Source organism: Pezoporus occidentalis, unplaced genomic scaffold, assembly GCF_034315485.1.
Source record: "Pezoporus occidentalis ecotype Australia unplaced genomic scaffold, CSIRO_AGI_Poc_V1 ctg219, whole genome shotgun sequence".
In the NCBI taxonomy this organism is placed as follows: Eukaryota; Metazoa; Chordata; class Aves; order Psittaciformes; family Psittacidae; genus Pezoporus; species Pezoporus occidentalis.
In genome coordinates this window covers 672,034-690,569 of record NW_026914062.1, presented here as the reverse complement: position 1 = coordinate 690,569, position 18,536 = coordinate 672,034, and the positions used below count along the sequence as shown (strand labels likewise).

At 45.0% G+C, this 18,536-nt stretch overlaps 1 protein-coding gene across 1 annotated transcript; it reads left to right on the top strand.

The window, feature by feature from the left end:
• The first annotated feature begins 966 nt into the window (after positions 1-966).
• On the top strand, positions 967-2,445 carry B3GALT6 (beta-1,3-galactosyltransferase 6). The gene has a single exon (XM_062620102.1). It carries the CDS (start codon positions 1,036-1,038, stop codon positions 2,077-2,079), a length of 1,044 nt encoding a protein of 347 aa, XP_062476086.1. The 5' UTR covers positions 967-1,035; the 3' UTR covers positions 2,080-2,445.
• The last annotated feature ends 16,091 nt before the right edge of the window (positions 2,446-18,536 follow it).

Genomic DNA, 18,536 nt, shown 5'->3' with positions numbered 1-18,536 from the left:
GTCAGTGACTCCAGCACTGCCCTGAGCACCCTTTGGGGAAGGAATTGTTCCTCAGCTCCATCTAAACCTCCCCTGGTGCAGCTTGAAGCCATTTTTTCTCGTCTATTACTTGTTACTGGAGAGAAAAGACCAACCTCACGTCACTACAACCTCCTTTCAGGCAATTGAGGAAAGCAGTAAGATCCTCCCTGAGCCTTCTCCAGCCTAAACTCCCCAATTCCCTCAGCCGCTCCTCATCGTTGTGCTCCAGGCCCTTCACCAGCTTTGTTGCCCTTCTCTGGACCTGCTCCAGTGCTGAAGACAGCCTCTCCAAAGCTACCTCAGCAAACCATGCTCCTTTTTACCTCAGTTAACAATAAAGCAGAACTCCAGGCGTTATAATTCCCTGTCAGGACGCTTTTCCCTGGCCATACGTCCATCTCCAGCTTTGCGCTTACTTCCCACCTATTTTCCTTGGGAGCCCTTAAATTACTGTTTTCTCTACATAATGCGGTATTGGCAGTCCTTATGGAATCAGGACGTTACCTAACACGCAACTCCTTTCACAAGACTACGTGTTAACCATGCCACAAGGACGAGCAACCGCCACGCACCACAGGGTAGCCACCTTTGCTCCCCTGCCCTCCACAGCGCGCCCGGAGCCACAATGGCACCGCCTTGGCTTCACATGCCCTGCTCCAAGATGGCCGCCGCAAGGCGCCGCCGTCTACGGTCAGGTGGTGCGGGGCGCGGCCACGCCTCCTGCTCCTTCCCGTACCAGGCCAGCGGCGAGCGGAGCGGCGGCGGCGGCTGCACACAGAGAGCCCCGGCGGGAGGCCCAGCAGGTACGCGGGAGCCGAACTGGTCCTGTCCCGGCGCTTTCCCGAGGAGAAGCAGGCCGGAGGCATGAAACCACCTCTGAGGCACGGCGAAGCGCGGTGAGGCTTCCCGCAGGAAGCTTGTCCCCTCTCGGCGGCCGTACGCGGCTCGGCCTTCTGCCGTTCCCGCCTAAACCTTGGTGACGGGGCCTGGAAGGAAGATCGAGGCCCCGCGGCCATGAAGCCGCTGCGGCTGCTGTGCCGCCACAAGACGGCCCTGGGCCTAGGTGGTCTCTCGCTCTTCGCCGTGGTCCTGCTCTACCTGGCCAAGTGCACCTCCGAGGGCCTCCGTCCTCTGGCAGCCCCCCGCGGGCTCCCGCACAACCAGCCCGCGGCCCTGCCTCCGCGGGGTGCCCGGGGCCCGCACCCCCCCGCAGCCCTGCCGCCCTCCCCTCAGGAGTCTGCCTTCGTGGCCGTGCTCATCACCAGTGGCCCCAAGTACAGCGAGCGGCGCAGCATCATCCGCAGCACGTGGCTCTCGGGCACAGGGCGCCCACCTCACGATGATGTCTGGAGCCGCTTCGTCATCGGCACAGCGGGGCTCGGAGCAGAAGAGCTCCGTAGCCTAGAGCTGGAGCAGAGCCGGCACAGAGACCTCCTCCTCCTGCCGGAGCTGCGGGATTCCTATGAGAACCTGACTGCTAAAGTCCTGGCCACGTATGTGTGGCTGGATCTGCACCTGGACTTTCAGTTTGCGCTAAAGGCCGATGACGATACCTTTGTCCGCTTGGATGTGCTCGTGGAAGAGCTGAGAGCCAAGGAGCCACGTCGTCTCTACTGGGGCTTCTTTTCCGGCCGCGGTCGAGTGAAATCTGGTGGCAAATGGAAGGAGAGTGCCTGGGTGCTCTGTGACTACTACCTACCCTATGCTCTGGGTGGTGGTTACGTGATTTCTGCCGATCTGGTGCACTACTTGCGTATTAGTAGGGACTACCTGAACATGTGGCAGAGTGAAGATGTCTCCCTGGGCGTGTGGCTGGCTCCCATTGACGTGAAGAGAGTGCACGACCCTCGCTTTGACACTGAGTATAAGTCACGAGGTTGCAACAATAAGTATATAGTAACTCATAAGCAAAGCATCGAGGACATGCTGGAAAAGCACCAGACCCTGGCTAAAGAAGGAAAGCTCTGTAAGGAGGAGGTTAAGCTCAGGCTTTCCTACATGTATGACTGGGGAGTGCCTCCTTCACAGTGTTGCCAAAGGAAGGATGGCATCCCTTGAAAGGCTGAGGAAGGAGAAGGCAGAATGGTGGTGGACTCTTGGTTACTGTTGGGGAGAATCCCAGTAACTAGGGTTTAAAGATTACTCTAAAGATTTTGCACGTTTCATTATGTCACAATCAATGAAACCCTGAAACTCCTAAGAGCTACTGATGTGGGATGATGCAGAGATGCTTAAAAGAAAAAAAGAAATAGATGACAAAAAGCATGGAAAGGCTCAGATGACAGGATTGAAGGCAAGTAACAGGTTGCAAAATTTGGATAGTACAGAAAGTTTGGGGGGGGGATAACTTCAATGAAAAGTCGCTGGAAAATTTATTTGTTAAAGATCATGACTGGCCTTTATGCTGGCTATAAGATTATCAAACTAGCATCTGCTGTTTATTTCTTGGCAAGGACAAGTGGCAGCTTGGCAAGGTTTGAAGGTTCTAGTGGGGCTGCAAATCAGCTGCTAATGCCAGTGGGAGCAGGTGGCTGGTTACTGACACAAGCAGTCAAGTGAAGGGAACAGTTTTATGGAGGATATTTGTGTCAGGGGAGGGAGAAAGCCTCTTTCTCTGGCCAGTGCTCCAGTTTACAAGAATGGCATTATTAGACCTGTATAACTTGTCTTTAAGCTTTTTGTTTTAAAGAAATAATGTATATAAATTACCTGGCAGCTACAGGGTAAGTCAATATTTAAGAAGGTGGATGACTTACGGTATTTGGCAGATATAGAACATATTATCTCATTTTGGGGGCAAATAATTATGCTATGAAGCTAGCCTTGTTAGGCATAGGTGTTTTTTTGCTTATCCTCCTGTATATGAAGAAACATTTCCTCTCCCACCAGTAAGTAATCTCACTGCTGACTACAAGGTCAGACACTGTAAAGTGTAAATTAGCAGGATTAGATCGGTGGAAGCTATTCCCTGACATGGGTACTTCAGCTAAGAAAGTAAACTCTGAGTGTAGTCAAGAGAAATTGGTTCCCCCACCACTCAAATTCCTGTTTGGGGAGAGCCTTGTCTCTCTTTTTGGGAGATACATTGCAATCTAAGGAAAATAATCCAACAGCACCAGCAACAGTCACCTGTAGATGCTCAAAGCTCAACTCTATGAATTCCCTCCTTCTCTCCAACAGAACTTTTAGTGGAACTAAAAATAATAGCACACAAGGTCTAAGTGCTCAATTGACTCATCAATAAGTGGGATCATGACCCTTAGTCCTGTCTACGCTACACGTAATTCTTGTACTGACAGAGCTGGACAGTAAATGCAGACAGGACAATCACACAATCTCACCATGTTACTTATCTGCAAACCCTGTTTATCATTCAAACACTTTTGAAAGGTGGGTGTTCCAATACACAGAAATCCTTTCTTTCCCAGCACTAGTACAGAGCAACTGACTTCCAGTAACCTTTGTCAGCATCAGATCTTTCAGTGTAAGCAGAGTTTTCACTTTTATGCCTTAAGGGCATTCTTAATGATCAGTTTTACTGTTTGTTGCACACTGCACTTTGACACAATTCCATTTCCTCCTCCCCCAAGGTCAGTGTCTGCAGGAGGACACTAACTGCAGAATAATTAAAAGGAAAAGGGTGCTAATATCTCTCTAACAAATTAGTAAGTTAGCAACTCATACCAAAGGAATCAAGTATGAGGGGGGTTTGTTACTCTTCTCTTGGTATAATCCAATTATTGACAATTAAGGAAAGTTTTCTGCAGAGGATAATTCTCTATGTTGAAAATTGGAATGATTCTTTGACTTCCTTCCAAAACAAGATACCGAAGAAAAAGTTATTTTAGCATGTGTCCATTCTAATGCATGCTTATGTACTGAACTAAGCAGATGTGCTTTGCAGCAAGGTATGCTATTCCAAAACAAGAATTTAACAAGATTACAGGAAACTTCAATTGATTTTTAGCATTAAGAACAAAATACCTATTTGCCATTTGGGGTTCACTAGTATTGTGTGTGTATATATGTGATTAAATGCTTGTGAGTATTTATTTATAATTATTGAAAATGTATTCTGTATAGGAAAAATAGGATAGATAGACGTAATTTTAAATTTAAGGAGGTACTGTTACGTCCAGGGGTTTTACATATCAAGCAGTGCTTGAATTTATTGGTGTACAAGCCATTATTTAAAGTACTGGGCTCTGAACTGCAGATCAGAATCTGCTGCATGTCTCTGGAGCTAGTGGAGTGTATCATTTCTCCATTTCCATCAAGAACTGTGCTCACAGAAGCTGTTTACATTGTTGGCTTTGACTCCCCCAACTCACAACTCCCATCTTCACTCAGAGAAATAGTGGTTTTCATAGCTAGCAGAATTAATGGGAGAGAAGTGCTGGATCTCCAGCTGATATTTGACCCCATGGAAAACACTGTGCATATAAATACCTACTAGTTAAGAAATCCTCTTGCATCAGAACTGGTGTGCACCCTAAAATACATAGCTGATCTTAACAGCAGCACAGCATATTGCTTCCCCAGTGTACAGCTTAAGTGATGGGGACCACTCTTACATCTTGGTTTGACACAGCTGTCTTATACCATTTTCTGTTTAAGGTTACCCGTGTTTTGCTCTAACTGTAGAACCCTAAACTCATGGAATGGTTTGTGTTGGAAGGGAGCTTAGAGCTCATATAGTTCCAATCCCTGCCACAGGCAGGGACACCTTCCATTGGACCAGGTTGCTCCAAGCCCCTGTGTCCAACCTGGCCTTGAACACTGCCAAGGATGGGGCAGCCACAGCTTCTCTGGGCACCTCATGCCAGCCCCTCACAGGGAAGAACTGTGCCTAAGAGCTCATCTCAATCTCCCCTCGGGCAGCTTAAAGCCACTCCCCTTGTCCTGTCACTATTTCCTCTTATAAAGAGTTGCAAAACATATTAATGTGGAAAACACCTCCGTTTCTACAAATAAAGCACTTAGATTTCAATCCCACTCAACTGAAAAAAGTAAAAAGTTTTTAGACTTTTTTCCTATGTTAAAAATAAGTTGAAACGTTTGGAAGAGAGCAGACACCCCACATGTTCTGTGGGAAAACCCTGAAAAACAGTAACTACTACAGTATTATTATTTTATACATATTTTACTAGCAAGTATTTGCATGTGAAAGACCTGTGAGTGTTAGTTTGCGTAATGAAGAAACATCTGCATTGCATGAGTGATTCACTAAAGTTTGAAAACAAGGTTTCAGTCCAAACTTTATTTCTGAGCCCATTTTGCCTAAAGCAAAATCTGAAGCACATTTTGAACTACATATATATAGTGTGTTTTAAACGTAGTAATTAAAGGCTGTGTTCATACCTGCTCAGTACTAGATTCCATGATAGCATCTCAGAAGTTTAATATGTGATGTTTTTATACTTGAAAACTATCTTTATCTCTCTTGAAAGTCAGAAGGAGGAGTCTGACTTCAGTGAGCGCAGCATCTAAAAAGATGTTTTAATGCTGCTGAGAAATAAGCAGGGTTTGGTCTTTATAGCAGCTATATTAGCTTGGAAAGTTGTCTTGTTGGCCTTAGTGAAACAAGGTTATCCAGGAACAGATTTACCTTTTTTCTTGTAGCCATTCTCAGTGGCAAGAGGTTAGTGATATGTTGGGCTTATTATTTCTTTAAATAGTATTTTTTCTGGTTTCCAAGTTTTTTCTTCAGAAATACTTTGCATTTTTAATATTAATATGGGGAAAATTATCACTTTGGCTTTTCTAGAGGTTAATGTGTTACATGTTATAAGTTAAGCTTATATAGACTTGAAACAGTTGCCTGTGTTGGCATCCCTTCAGGGCTACCAGTGAGTTGATCTGTGACTCACCTAAGTCTTTTGTTATCATTACAGACTCATTCTGCAAAGCTGGTAGGTACTATAGAGAAGTTAATGGTTCATGACATGCCTTTGCTGTGATCATACCTAAGAGACTTGATGCTGGAATATTTAAAGCTGACAATGGCATAAACTCAACTAGAAAGTTGATTTCCCAGTGATTTTAATGTTATGTGTGTAAAAATAAGCAGCTAAACCATGAATTGCCATAGTAAATAGACAAACAGTTCCGCTTAAACCCTCAAGCTTCCAAGAATTCCTATGGTCAGCTAAAGACTTAAAAAACAAACCCAACTTAGAAATGACTATTCCTGTAAGCAAACACTTTCCTTTCTGAATGTCTAGCCTTGTTCATTGGAAGTTTGCTAAAATACAGCTTCTGTGTGTCATACTTTTAACAAACATTCCACTTTCTGGAGCTGAAATGCCTCATTTTTGAGCATTTCAGTTTGTATTTCATGCCTGTTAACGCCAGTATTTTGAGGACCATAAAATAAAAGCCCGGCAGCATGGGAAGGCCATTTAAGACTTGCTTTTCTAATAGTTTCTGTTCAGCTCAGCTCCAGCATCAGAGTCAAAATATGGTTTTGATATTGCTGTGTGCTTGACAAGATGTCAACACTTTCACTACTGAATGCACTGCCCATTGCTACAAATTGACTTGTGTAAGATGCTTTTATCTTGGAACTGGAACTACTTTATGCCAACATAATACACCAGTTATTTCTTTCTATTACTACTTAGTTAATGTCTAGTAAAACTTGGGAACAGATTCATTTGCTACTTGTAGCCTGTTTGCAGCTGAAGGATACTACATCCGTGTGCCTTTATGAACAAGAAGTAGCGTGGGATACTGTGCTGAGTATGTTTTAAGCAGTTGAATGAAATTGCACATGTTTTGCAGCCACAACTTTCCCATTTGGGGGTGGAGTGTGGCACACAGCTTGTTTGTTGAGCATTTCTATAGGAAATAAACTGCCCGAAACCTGAAGCTCTCTGTGATGATGAAAACTCTTGGTTATTGCCTAAGCGTGTTGTATATGTATTTATGTCCTTTCATGTATGCCTTTATTGGCTAAAGGATGTGTGCTGTGAGTTTTAATAAACGACTTTTGCTGTATAGGTGATGGCTTGTGCTGTGTAGGAAAAGAGACAAGTGTGGTTATTTTCAGTTTGTTATGCCACTGGGAGGCACAGAGCATTGGCTCCGTCTTAAGCAACTGCCCAAAAATGCTTCAGTCAAGGTCAGTAATAATGATGAATCAGCATGCCAGAGCCCTGCAGAAGCTGCTGGCCCAGAAGTGATGCCATGGTCACATATACACAGAAATAAATGTCCCTGATCATCCAGATTTTACATTAGTTGCAGTACAGAGGCATGACTTAAATTGTAACGCACTCAGAAAAAGGGTTTCTCTAGCTAAAAAGCACATTGATTCTGGTCTTAGCCAAGAAGTATTTTAAGCAGTTGGACATCCATTAACACCATTGGCTATAGTCCCATTTGATGTAAAACAAAAACCCCAAATACTAGCAATATTCTGACAGAGAACTGAAAATATTTTCAATGTAACATCTGCTCAAATCATGTCAACACTTCAGGCAGTTTGAACAGCGCTAGCTTTCTGCTGGTTAAGTAGGTAGTCCATTCTCTTTAATGTGTGTTCTTGCTGCTTCTGCCAAACTCTTGGAAGCATATTTTGGGCTCCGGCCCAGATAAACACCTCTGGTTTTAGCTAAACAAACTGATCTGTTTGAACCCAGGAGCACAAGATGGCACTGAGCAAGAGCAAGTTATTACTTTGCTTCAGAAGCGTTCTGGTTTTCACCAGCAGTTCTTCAATTACCTGTTGTGATTTTTCTTGGAGATGTCTGTAGTAAAGTGCACTCTGACCAAAAAAACAAACTAATTCTCCCTTTTAGTGCTATGATCTCAAAGTATCACAGTCGCCTCTGACACGTGGGAGAGACTGGAACTAGATGAGCTTTAAGGTCCCTTCCAACCCAAACCATTCTATGATCTCAGGATCTAGATACTTAGCAATTCACAGTAACGATGCATCAAGCTTCTAAAATTGGCACATCTTAAGCAGCTTGTGATCTGTATTTTTCCACAGTGTGGAAGCCTATGAGAAGCACAAGCCTTTTTCAAGTGCCCAGGTATCATACCTGACACTCCTTCTGCAGAAGGCAGGAGATTTGGCATACCTGGGAAGCCACATCCAAGCAGTGCAAGTGAAGGGAAGAGTCCAGAGTAGCATTCCCTTGAAAGAGAGCTCTGGAGATGCAGGCAGTAGGTTGCTCATTCAGAGTAACAGGTATTTTACGTACACGGTATGATTCAGAACCATGGCAAGCCAAATAGTAAGATTTGTGACTCATTTATAGATGCATTGCTAAGTAAACACGTGCCTGTTCATTTTGAGAAGTGCAAGTCTGAAATTCTTTGTCTACAGAAGCTGTAACAAGGAAGTATTTCAATGCTCTGGAATTTTTAAGGCAAGCCAAGTGACCACACAGAATGGGGGGTTTGGATTCCACACTTGCATCTTGGCCCACAGGCCATGATTAAATTCAGAATTCCACACTCACCTCCTTCCAGCAGCAGTGGTATTGAGCTCTAGTTGAAATTCATAAAGCACTAGATTGCCAAAGAATACATGGGAACTCTTGTACCGAAATAGTAAGTCCAAAGGTAAATCAAGTTAAATCCCGTCAGTTACAAATAGTGTATTCAAACATTAAGAACACACTTGAACAGCAGTCTAACCTGTGCTCAGTAGTAACCTTGGCTACGCTGTGTAGACTTGGGGACCAGCAAATCTTAGCAGATCCCTTATTACTTTATTCACATGTCAATCTTGTATGGGAGTTTCAGTCATTTCGTGCTCCAAGCCCCTGTGTCCAACCTGCCCTTGAACACTGCCAGGATGGGGCAGCCACAGCTTCTCTGGGCACCCTGTGTCAGCGCCTCAGCACCCTCACAGGGAAGAGCTTCTGCCTAAGAGCTCATCTCAGTCTCCCCTTGGGCAGGTTCAAGCCATTCCCCTTGCCCTGTCCCTACATCCCTTGTCCAAAGCCCCTCTCCGGGTTTCCTGTAGCCCCTTTAGGCACTGGAGCTGCTCTAAGGTCTCCCCTTAAAGGAGCCTTCTCCAGGCTGACCCACCCCAGCTCTCTCAGCCTGGCTCCAGAGCTCCACCCCTCGTATCATCTTCATGGCCCTTCCCTGATAACCTTTAATTATCAGTCTCCATCAATTTCTACAACCTTTGGAGAAAATCAGGAGCAAGTGGATTGAACCAGATTTGGTGGATTTGCTCTTCCACCCCAAGCTTGGTGGGAACCACCACAAATTGTGCTTTATCTGCTCTACTTAGGACCTACCCACCCTGTAGTTTTAACTTACTGTCTCTGAGACACAAGAAGTTTTCACTGCTCAAAGCTTGCTTCAGACTTGGCCATCCAATTCCAAAGAAAGCTCACTCCTGTTATTCCAAGGCCAAGCAATCCAAGGCACAAATATAAAACCTTGACTCTAGAATGAGTTATTTTGCTACATGATGTTAGAGGTTTTAGTTCCAGCACAAATGATCAAGTTGCTGTTGAAGTGAACGTAAGGTGGACAAATAATGCAAGTCAAGGGAGCCAATTCAAAACAGGCTGTCCCCATCACCAATCAAAGAAGAGATTTATTAAGATTTCTGCCACTAAGAAAGGTGCCTAACACTAGAATTCATGGATTATAGAAAAACATAGGGACAATCAGTGTCTTTCACACAGCATTTCAGTTCTACAGTGAAAACAAGTCAGCTGAGGTGAAGTTGTCCTAGATCACATAGGAAGCTAGAAACTAGTTCTTTGTGCCATTGGGCTAATAATGCTGTCTTCTTAAGGAGGCTGGTGCTAGCCTTCCAAGTCTTACTCACAAGCTGATCATAAGCCTTTCCTTTCCAAAGGAACATTCCAGAACTGTACAAATCCAACAGGTTTTCATCCTGTTTGTGACAACAGAACTAAGCCATCAGACCATCATCTGAGCACAATAGTCAGGTTTGCTTCCACCTGTAACTTCCCCAAGTCATGGATATGTAGGCACTTCTAGCAGCTTCTCAGTGAGTTACAGTGGTATTTTTCAGCCTTTGAGGCTGAAAGGATTAGCCCTTCAGAGTGCTTTTCATCAGGTGCTGGGGTTATTAACCCCAAAACATGTTCCTACATGGTAAAAGAGAAGCGAGCAAGATGGGGCTAAGCTGGTTCATGCACAACACCAGAGACTGAGTGTAAGTTTTCAGAGCAGTGTCAAAGTTGCTTTTCTTCTTCCCCACCCCATAACACAGAACAAACAGCATCACCTCTTCTAAATTCAAACCCACCCTCCTTTGCAGCAGCCCGACCAATCTTAGATCAGCACTATTCAACAGCCATCCACCTGAGAGCCAAAACAAGCCTTTCACTTCATCTGCCTTACCTTTCAGCCAGGAAGACTGCAAAGAAAAGCTGTTTGCCCAACATGACTTCCACAGGATGATGCCCATTACCACAGCCCAAGCACTCCACACCAAAAAGAAAAAAGCCCCTTAGCTCTCTTCTTGCTGCTTTTATAAAGACCTCACCTTATTACAGACCTCAGAGAATCAGCTGGGAAGCAGCAAATCAGCTACAGATGAGGGTTAGATTCAACTATTTTAAAGGGACATCCCCTGGTTGGTTTTGCCCATCAGTTTTGCCTGCTACCATTAAAATGTTTAGTCCAATTTGTTTAAAATGCATTTTTATCCATATATATAAAATCTTTTCACATGCATATCATGAACCCGCTGCTTTTTGCATCCTTGCCACAAAAATTTACAATAAGACTTTTCTTCCTTTATTTTTCCCCATAATTAATTCAAAATAACTTTGGTATTTGTTATTAGAAGGCACCTTTGAAGCAAGGGGATCTATTGGAACTCCAGTTTTCCCGTTTCCTTGCCCTGTCCAATTCAGTCACTAGATGTCACCGTGTGCCTTTTAACAGCACGTCATGGGCTGTGTTCCGTGCTGAAAAGCAGGAACCCAGGCAGTGTCACAACACGGTTGTTTATGACTAAAATCTAGCTATGTTCTCTAATAAGTATCTGCTGTTTAACATAGACTCGAATGAATGATCGGGGAGAAAAGGAACAAAGGTTTTCCAATTCAGAGATGGAATTTTGAAGGAATTGCTGAGGTTGAAGCCAACATACTGTTCCATGCGATTGATGATTGCTTTTAAGGCCAAACCTTTGCAGAAGCCCCCGAAATGGAGAAAGCAAAGTAACTAAAACTGATTTGGTCAGTGTGACAGTGACGTTTAGACACCATTTGGGAGCTGCAATAACTCGGGATTATGGAAAGACAACTAAATGTGTCTGTTATGGGGAAAAAAACACAGCTGTGATTTGCCAAAATCTTTGGATGACTTTTGCATGTCTGTGGATGTTTGTGGTTAAACTGGCCCCAAATTCCACATCAAAGGACTCTGTTGGTCTTGGGGGAGGGCTGGCAGGTGAAGAGAAATAGCTTTTGAGTGAGGTGGACATTTCTTATAGAACAAACCAAAACCCCCAGTTCTCCCCTACCCCTCCCCTTCAGTCAAGTCTTTCCATGGTTCCATCAGCTGAAAATACCATTGGTTTGAGTTGTCAAATTTAGCTTTATAAGGGAAACCCTCCCCCAGAATATCCAAAGAAGAATCCAGTTCCAAACAGGGTCTATGCATGACTCCTTGAACTTTTGGGTTGATTAAAGAATATGTATTGAGAATTATCAACACGCTGATTGAACCTTGGAGCTTCTCAGGTGAGCATTTTCTGGGATAGGGAACTAATTCCTCATTATCTTTAATGGAAATATTTCCTTGGCATTTGATGCCAAAATGAGTTATCAATACTTCACATGTTATAGCAAGGGAAATAAGTACTTATTGATCCTTATTGATTTGGAACAGCGCCCACTGAGCAGAGCAATTCCCCTGTGAGTACACCAGCACTTCCAGGGAAATACAGGGCAGCTCTGAGAACCAGGCCAGGTCCCTGGATTTGCCTGTAATGCTGCTTGGAAATGGGAACTTCAGGGCATGCCAGGCCAAGCGAGCCATGGTGAGGTTCTACACCAGTGTCCCAGTGTGGTTGTCCCTGCATAGTATCCTGCTCACGTCAGCCGGGGTTTCTGTTTCTGTTCATGCAGGCAGGGATGCAGGGATGCTTCTTTGTGCCTTAGTGGGTATGGAGTGGTACAGCTCTACTCTTGTTCCAGCACTATTATCAAGCTGTCATAGCCTTGTGCTTTTATACCCAGGTCACAAACATTGCATAAAATCCAAGCTTCAGCCATACTTCCCACATCCTGTCCTCTTTCTCTTTTTGCATTATTGGTTTCAATGAAAAACATGGAAAGAATGTGGAAAAATCTAGACACTGATTCATGCTTTGATGAAAACTCAAAAAGCCACAAGCCCGCACATCCATCCCTTTCTGCCCACTATTTGATGATCACTCTGGCCCTGATTCCTGGAGATGCCAAGGCAATCCCTGATCATGGCAGGGGATTGGAACCGGATGATCTTTAAGGTGCCTTCCAACCCAAACCATTCTGTGATTCTATGAGATCTCTGCATAGGAGCCTGCTTTAGCAAGTCGGCAGAGAGGCTGCACAACATTTAAGGCCACAAGCCCCACCTTCTGGTGGTCCATGTCATTCCCTGCTGTGCTTGACAGCCAAGATCCAGGGAATGTGAGTCCTGTGACAGCATGTGTTTATTTTCCAGGCAGCAGGCTGATGTGCAGCATTGGAGGCTAAAGTGTTGCACAAGTAGAGAAGCTCCACACAGAGCCTCTAGTGCAGAGTACACCCCATGTCAGCGACAGAGGGGCTGGAGAATTAATAACACTGCCTTCTTTAAATAAAGGAAAAGGTTGTTGTTGTTGCTAATGATCAATTGATTTGGGATAGTGCCAAATGGCTCCAGTTGGCTTTGAAGCATCGTAGCACAAACCACTGCAAAAACATTTATCCAGAGCAGACCCGAGCCACAAGAGTTACAAATATTTACTTTCTGTATTTACTTTAGGGAAGGATTCAAGCCAGAGGTAGTAGGTCTTGATTGCAAACATACCAGCAATGGAGGTGCTAAGAACTGGAGTTTTGGGGCTAAGCTTTCTGATCTTATCTTGTCTAATATATTTGTCTTTCTTTCCTTGCCTTGACCTCAATAAAACAAGCACTGGAAAACCAGCCCTCTAAATGTGCTGTGGATCCAGGCCTGAATCTGTGGCTCTGCTGAGGTTAAGGAGGCCAGGAGCTAACCCAGGCTTGGATTGATTTTGGTATCTTTTGTCATTCCTTCCACCTCTGTGTAGACATTTACACACTGCACACACTGTGTGTGCAGCTTCCTCAGCTGGTTCTGCCCTGGTTTGCAGCTAGTCTCTCATGGTCCCTAGAAAGTGGCTTCTCTATGAGTGCTACGCTGTCCCTTTCTAAAACCACCTTGCATCTTAAGTTTGGATGCCGGGAATGTTAGGGAAGCCTTCAGCCATACAGGGATTTTCCCAACTATGGCGTGCTGTGGACAAGAAGTTAGAAAAGTTACAGCTTTCTATCTTTCTTTACTATTCCTAGTCCCTGATTTCACAGGGACTGCTGCAATACCCCAATCTTAATGTGTAGTGAATCCATTATTCCAACGGAATCCAGTGGCAATAGTTCTTAAAATGAAACTAGTAACTACTTTGTGCCTCAGTTTCTCCCTCAGTAAGTTGATAACAACATAACCTCTTCTAAGGGCACTGTGAAGCAAAGCTATCAAAGGCTGTGGGATCCAGGCATGGCTGGGCTTAGGGAAGCGCCTGATCATCTTACACTTTGTCAAAGTCCAATCTGGCTCCTGAAAACCTTCATCAAAGCAAAACCCATAGCTGGAAGCTTTACAAGGACTGGGAGAAGGGTAAGAAAACAATAACCAAGATCTAATTTCTTAGGAGTAACAGATAGTCCTGGGAGGATATAATTGGAGTCTCTAATAGCTGCAGATAAGATCAGACTGAGTTACTATTTTCAGCCAGTCTCAGACATCGGGACTGGAGTCACCAAAATAAATTCTAAAACCTGAGACAAATGAAATGCACTGATCAGAAAGCTGCAGGGTCCCAAGGAGCGAGAGATAGCGAGAGATGCATAAATATTGCAACGGGGTGGAATCAGGCACCAGGGATGGCCTGTCCTAAGCACTGGGGTCACTAAAGAAGAGACAGATGCCTGTTTGGGGAAGGGCTGAGATGAAAAGGAAGAACTTGAAGGGGTAAAATGACCTTGATTTTAATGCCAGCTGTGACAAGGGGAACTTTATCCTCATTACAGTGCACCAGCAACAGCTTTCTGCTCCATTGGCCTTTGGAAAAGATCAGGGTGCAACCACAAAAGACCCTGAGCCTTGTTTTAGCCCAGGGAGTTGCTCTGGGGTGATGGGTATGGGCAATCCCTGAGGGAAGGCAGTGGGGACCTGATCACCAAGCAGTGATACATCCCTTGGGAAGGAAAAGGAAGGCTGGTGATTAAAGGCAATGTGATCTCAGAAGCCCATTTGCTATGTTACAGGCTCTGCAATTCCTGGGTGCTACGCAGCACCCAGACACCTGCAGGTAGTGCAGATGGGTACCCTGGTTTGAGAATCCTTCCTCTTCTTTTCTGGTGTGTTGCTCACCCACTGTAGCTGCCTTAACCTGCTCATAGGCCTATAAATCCTTCCCTGAGGACTGCAGAACACACCCCCTGCGCTACCAAGGACGTGGGTGCCTTCAGCTGCCTCTTTTCCAGACACAGGCTACTAAGAAGCTACATGGTCAAGGGCCCACGGCTCGTGTAGCCTGGAGAAGAAAAGGGCTGTGCTAATAGCAAGCTTACAATGCCTGTGAGAAGTTAGCAAGAAGATCCAGGCTCTTCACAGTGGTGTACGGCAGGAGGACAAGTGACAATGGGCAGGTTGAAATGAGAGAGGTTCAAACTGGATAAAAAGACATGTATTTTCATCATGCAAACAGTCAATCATTAGGAAAGCTTCCTAACTATGAAAGCTTTCAAAACCCAAGTGGTTAAAGCCCAGAGTATCCTGGTCTGCCCCCAAATCTGACCCCACTTTGGATGGTTGGACCATAGGTTGGACCATAGACCTCCAGAGGTCTGTTCCAATGTTAATTATCCCAGGATTGACAGCAAGTCTGCCTCCACTCATCCTTGGCATGTGTGGAAATCAGCCCTAGCCAGGGCACATGACAAATGAGAGATTACATCAGCAGGCAGGGGAACGCTTGGGAAACATCCCATCACTTGCATCGGTTCCATGTCGGCTCGTGCACAGAGCACCCCACCCAATCCATGTGGATCTGTTCACTCCCTACCTCTGACAGCTTGTTTATTCAAAAGCATTTGGCTCTCAATGCCTTCCAGATGAAATAAGAGATCAAAGGCGCTAATTTCCTCCCACTGCATTCTCCTTCCACATTCAGGCTTGGGTTCATATTGACCAAGGATTTCTTCATGGCATGGGAAGTGTGCTTTTGCAAAAGAACAGGCACAAGCCAGGAGCAGGTTGGAAGTGCTGCACGTTCCTTGGTTGGGGAATTGTAAGAGGCTGAGTTAGCAGCAGCTGGGAATAGGGTTGTGCAGAGTAAAGAATAAAGGCAGGTTCAGAGCTATTACCAAACAGGCACAAAGCTAGTTGGAAGGTTCTGCCCTTGAAAACAGGATGGGAAGTGCTAGGTCAGTTCTATGAACAGTCAGAGCTGAAGGGACCTACTTCCACTTAATGCTCCCATTACCAGATAACTCATCCCATCCTCATAGTAGCTCTACTAAAATGGTTAGTGCTAAGGAATCATTGCAATGGGGAGCTGAGGCACTGGGATGAGATGACAGCTATACATCATGCCTTGGATATGAGCTTCGTCTCCTACTCTACAAGCTTGACACAAGCCAGCTGTCTCAGGAGCACATTATAACCACGTTAGCGTGATGCTGAACTGGAGCTAATCAAGCCCCAAAAGTTAACAGAACACAAGGAACTTGCTGACATTGAGGCTCAGGAGCAAATTCAAAGCCCTGAGCCACGTTTTCCTGGTCCCATCCAGGCTGCTGTGGCATCACTCCTTGCTCTCCAAATGCCTCAGTGTCCCTATGCCTTGAATTACTCAGAATGTGTTCTTTCTGCTGTCTGAAAACAACCTGTGATTCACTGATTTCTTCCTAAGCAAACACGCAACCTCTTCCATGTAATCAGAGTTTGTTTACTTCACTGCTTCCCCTTTCATGTGAGGCCTGTGGCTTTCCATTTCTTTTCAGGCATCAAATGCTAATTTCACTTGGCCTTTGTCAGTGAAATGGGCTGGAACAGAGACTCATAAACAACTGGATCAGTGACACTGATGTTTATTTAAAAGGCGGTTATGATTATTTCTTTCTTTACTGTTGTATTTAACTCTTGAAATCCAGCATCTCTCTGCAGCTGGGTGGCTTCCCTCTGCCTTTACACAGCAAGAAACTGAAGGTGGAGGAAACAAAAGGTGTAAAATGAGCATTGAGCAGTTGTTGATCTTTGGGAGTCAGTCCTGCAGGAGCCAACCCTGCAGTGTCCTTAGTAAGGAGTGCACATACCTTTGTTTGCAGGATCGAGCCCTTATGTGTGAATGACAGGTAGATTAGAGGGAAGGAAATGTGAGGAATTCTTTTCCCCCTGCTTTTTTCCCTGGGTAAATCTAGAACTAGTGAAATGAGGATGAGCAAACAGCATTTTAATGCAGCTGCACTGGGTAGCAATCACAAACTGAAGATGGTAGCACAAGTTTGGCAGGGACTAGAGCCCACAAGAGCACAACCAGAAACACACACGCACTTACAGTCTGAACTGGAGAAACTGTTTTAATATCCCTTGAGCATTTCATGACTACAAAACCTGTGTTTTAGATCTTTCTTCTTTTAATTTGCACAAAGCAGGTGGAAATACAGAAGGAGTCCCTGTATCTGGAGGCTTGAAGTGATGCTGAAGCAATACAGGCTTCTGCTGGGCAAACGTATCCTGATTTAGGCCTGTCTTCTACTTCCTCAGCTCTGCTACTTGCAAGCGAGAGACCAACTAATGCCACTTGCCACAATGCCCCTCTCAGATAGTGGATTAGGGCTGTTCAATCTATTTTACTTTGGCTGCTTAAGCAAGCTAATGTGCTACCTCTGCCCAGCCCCAAAGCAGCTCTAAGATCCGTATGTTAAAACCTGCAGCATCCTACTGAGGAATGCCTCCTCTTCCTGAAGCTTTCAGATTCACACAGAACATTTGCTTGTCCTTGAGGAATGTTGGAAAGAAAACAGTGTTGTTGATAACTGTGAATTGCACTAATTGGGATATTTAATACTTAGTTGCAATTGCACTGGTGCTGAAACCATCATACCCTGGCTATAAAAGACCCTAGTGTCAGAAATACAGTAGGGTTTTTCATGCCAGCTGCTGTTCTGGGTTATGGCTCCAGTCTGGCTGCATTGCTCGGTGAAATATGTTATTAGAAAATTAAACCAACAAAGACAACGTTACAGCAATGTTCAGTCTGAGCCCAACCCACAGAGGGCTGGGACATTCAGCACAGAGCAGGGAATTGCATCCTAGATGCTGCCTCACCCTGCGATGGGCTGAGCTCTCCCCAGGCCTAAAGACTTCAGTGAACACAGTGATGGTTAGGATCTTACCCTGCTCCTTACAGGACTGAGCTCCCACCAAGCACCACGACCCCCACATCACATTGCCAGCCTTAATAGCATGGCTTAGCACTTGCTGAGCACCTATGGTAAACTCACCCATCGCTTTGTTTCTCAGGGGATTGAGGATCATAGAATCCCAGACTGGTTTGGGTTGGAAAGGACCTTAAAGCTCATCCAGTTCCAACCCCCCAACCTGGGTTGTGTCCTGGCCCACGGCACAGATGCCATTTGCTTTCTCTCCTGTGCTGAGATGTGGCACCCTTCAAAGCTCTTTCTGCGTGCCCTGTTCTCCATGTAGGGCCAGAGGGGCCCCTTGCAAGAATGCTGAGATAATCCACTGCTTAAAGCCCGCTCAAAACAGGGTAGCTTTGCCAAGGCCACCAGCAAGCAAAAACATCGGCTCTTTGCAAATGCTGCATGGACTGAACCCGCTCACTCCCTTCCCATTGGCTTCCCGGTACTCCTGTACTGGATCTGAACTCACTACTTAGTGGTAGGAGAGGTTTCATGGTCTATTAGATTGCATGCCATTTAATCACACTCATGCCATGCTCACTCCACTCCCTAGAACTGACATGTGGAGCTTTCTTAGCTGAGCCAAAGCCTACTGGAGATGCATGAATATTCATAATCAGGAGTCAAAGAAGAGAGAAATTCTATCAGTCCATATGCTGGATGAAAATTGACTTTGCAGCCATGGGTGTGCTTAGTCCAGGGGCTATCTTTGATAAAAAATAATTTGCTAACAGGGAGTTTGGGTGCTGAGGGAATAGATCAGTGTTTGATTCAGTATTGCCTTTGCCAAGAAGCAGAAGTGATTGATCCCCTTTGTGGTCTGACTGATTTTTCTGAGAAGCTCCACTATATTCAATG

What these genes read in the sequence shown, in the direction of transcription:
- B3GALT6 (XM_062620102.1), top strand. Translation starts at nt 1,036, where the DNA reads ATGAAGCCGCTGCGGCTGCTGTGCCGCCACAAGACGGCCCTGGGCCTA.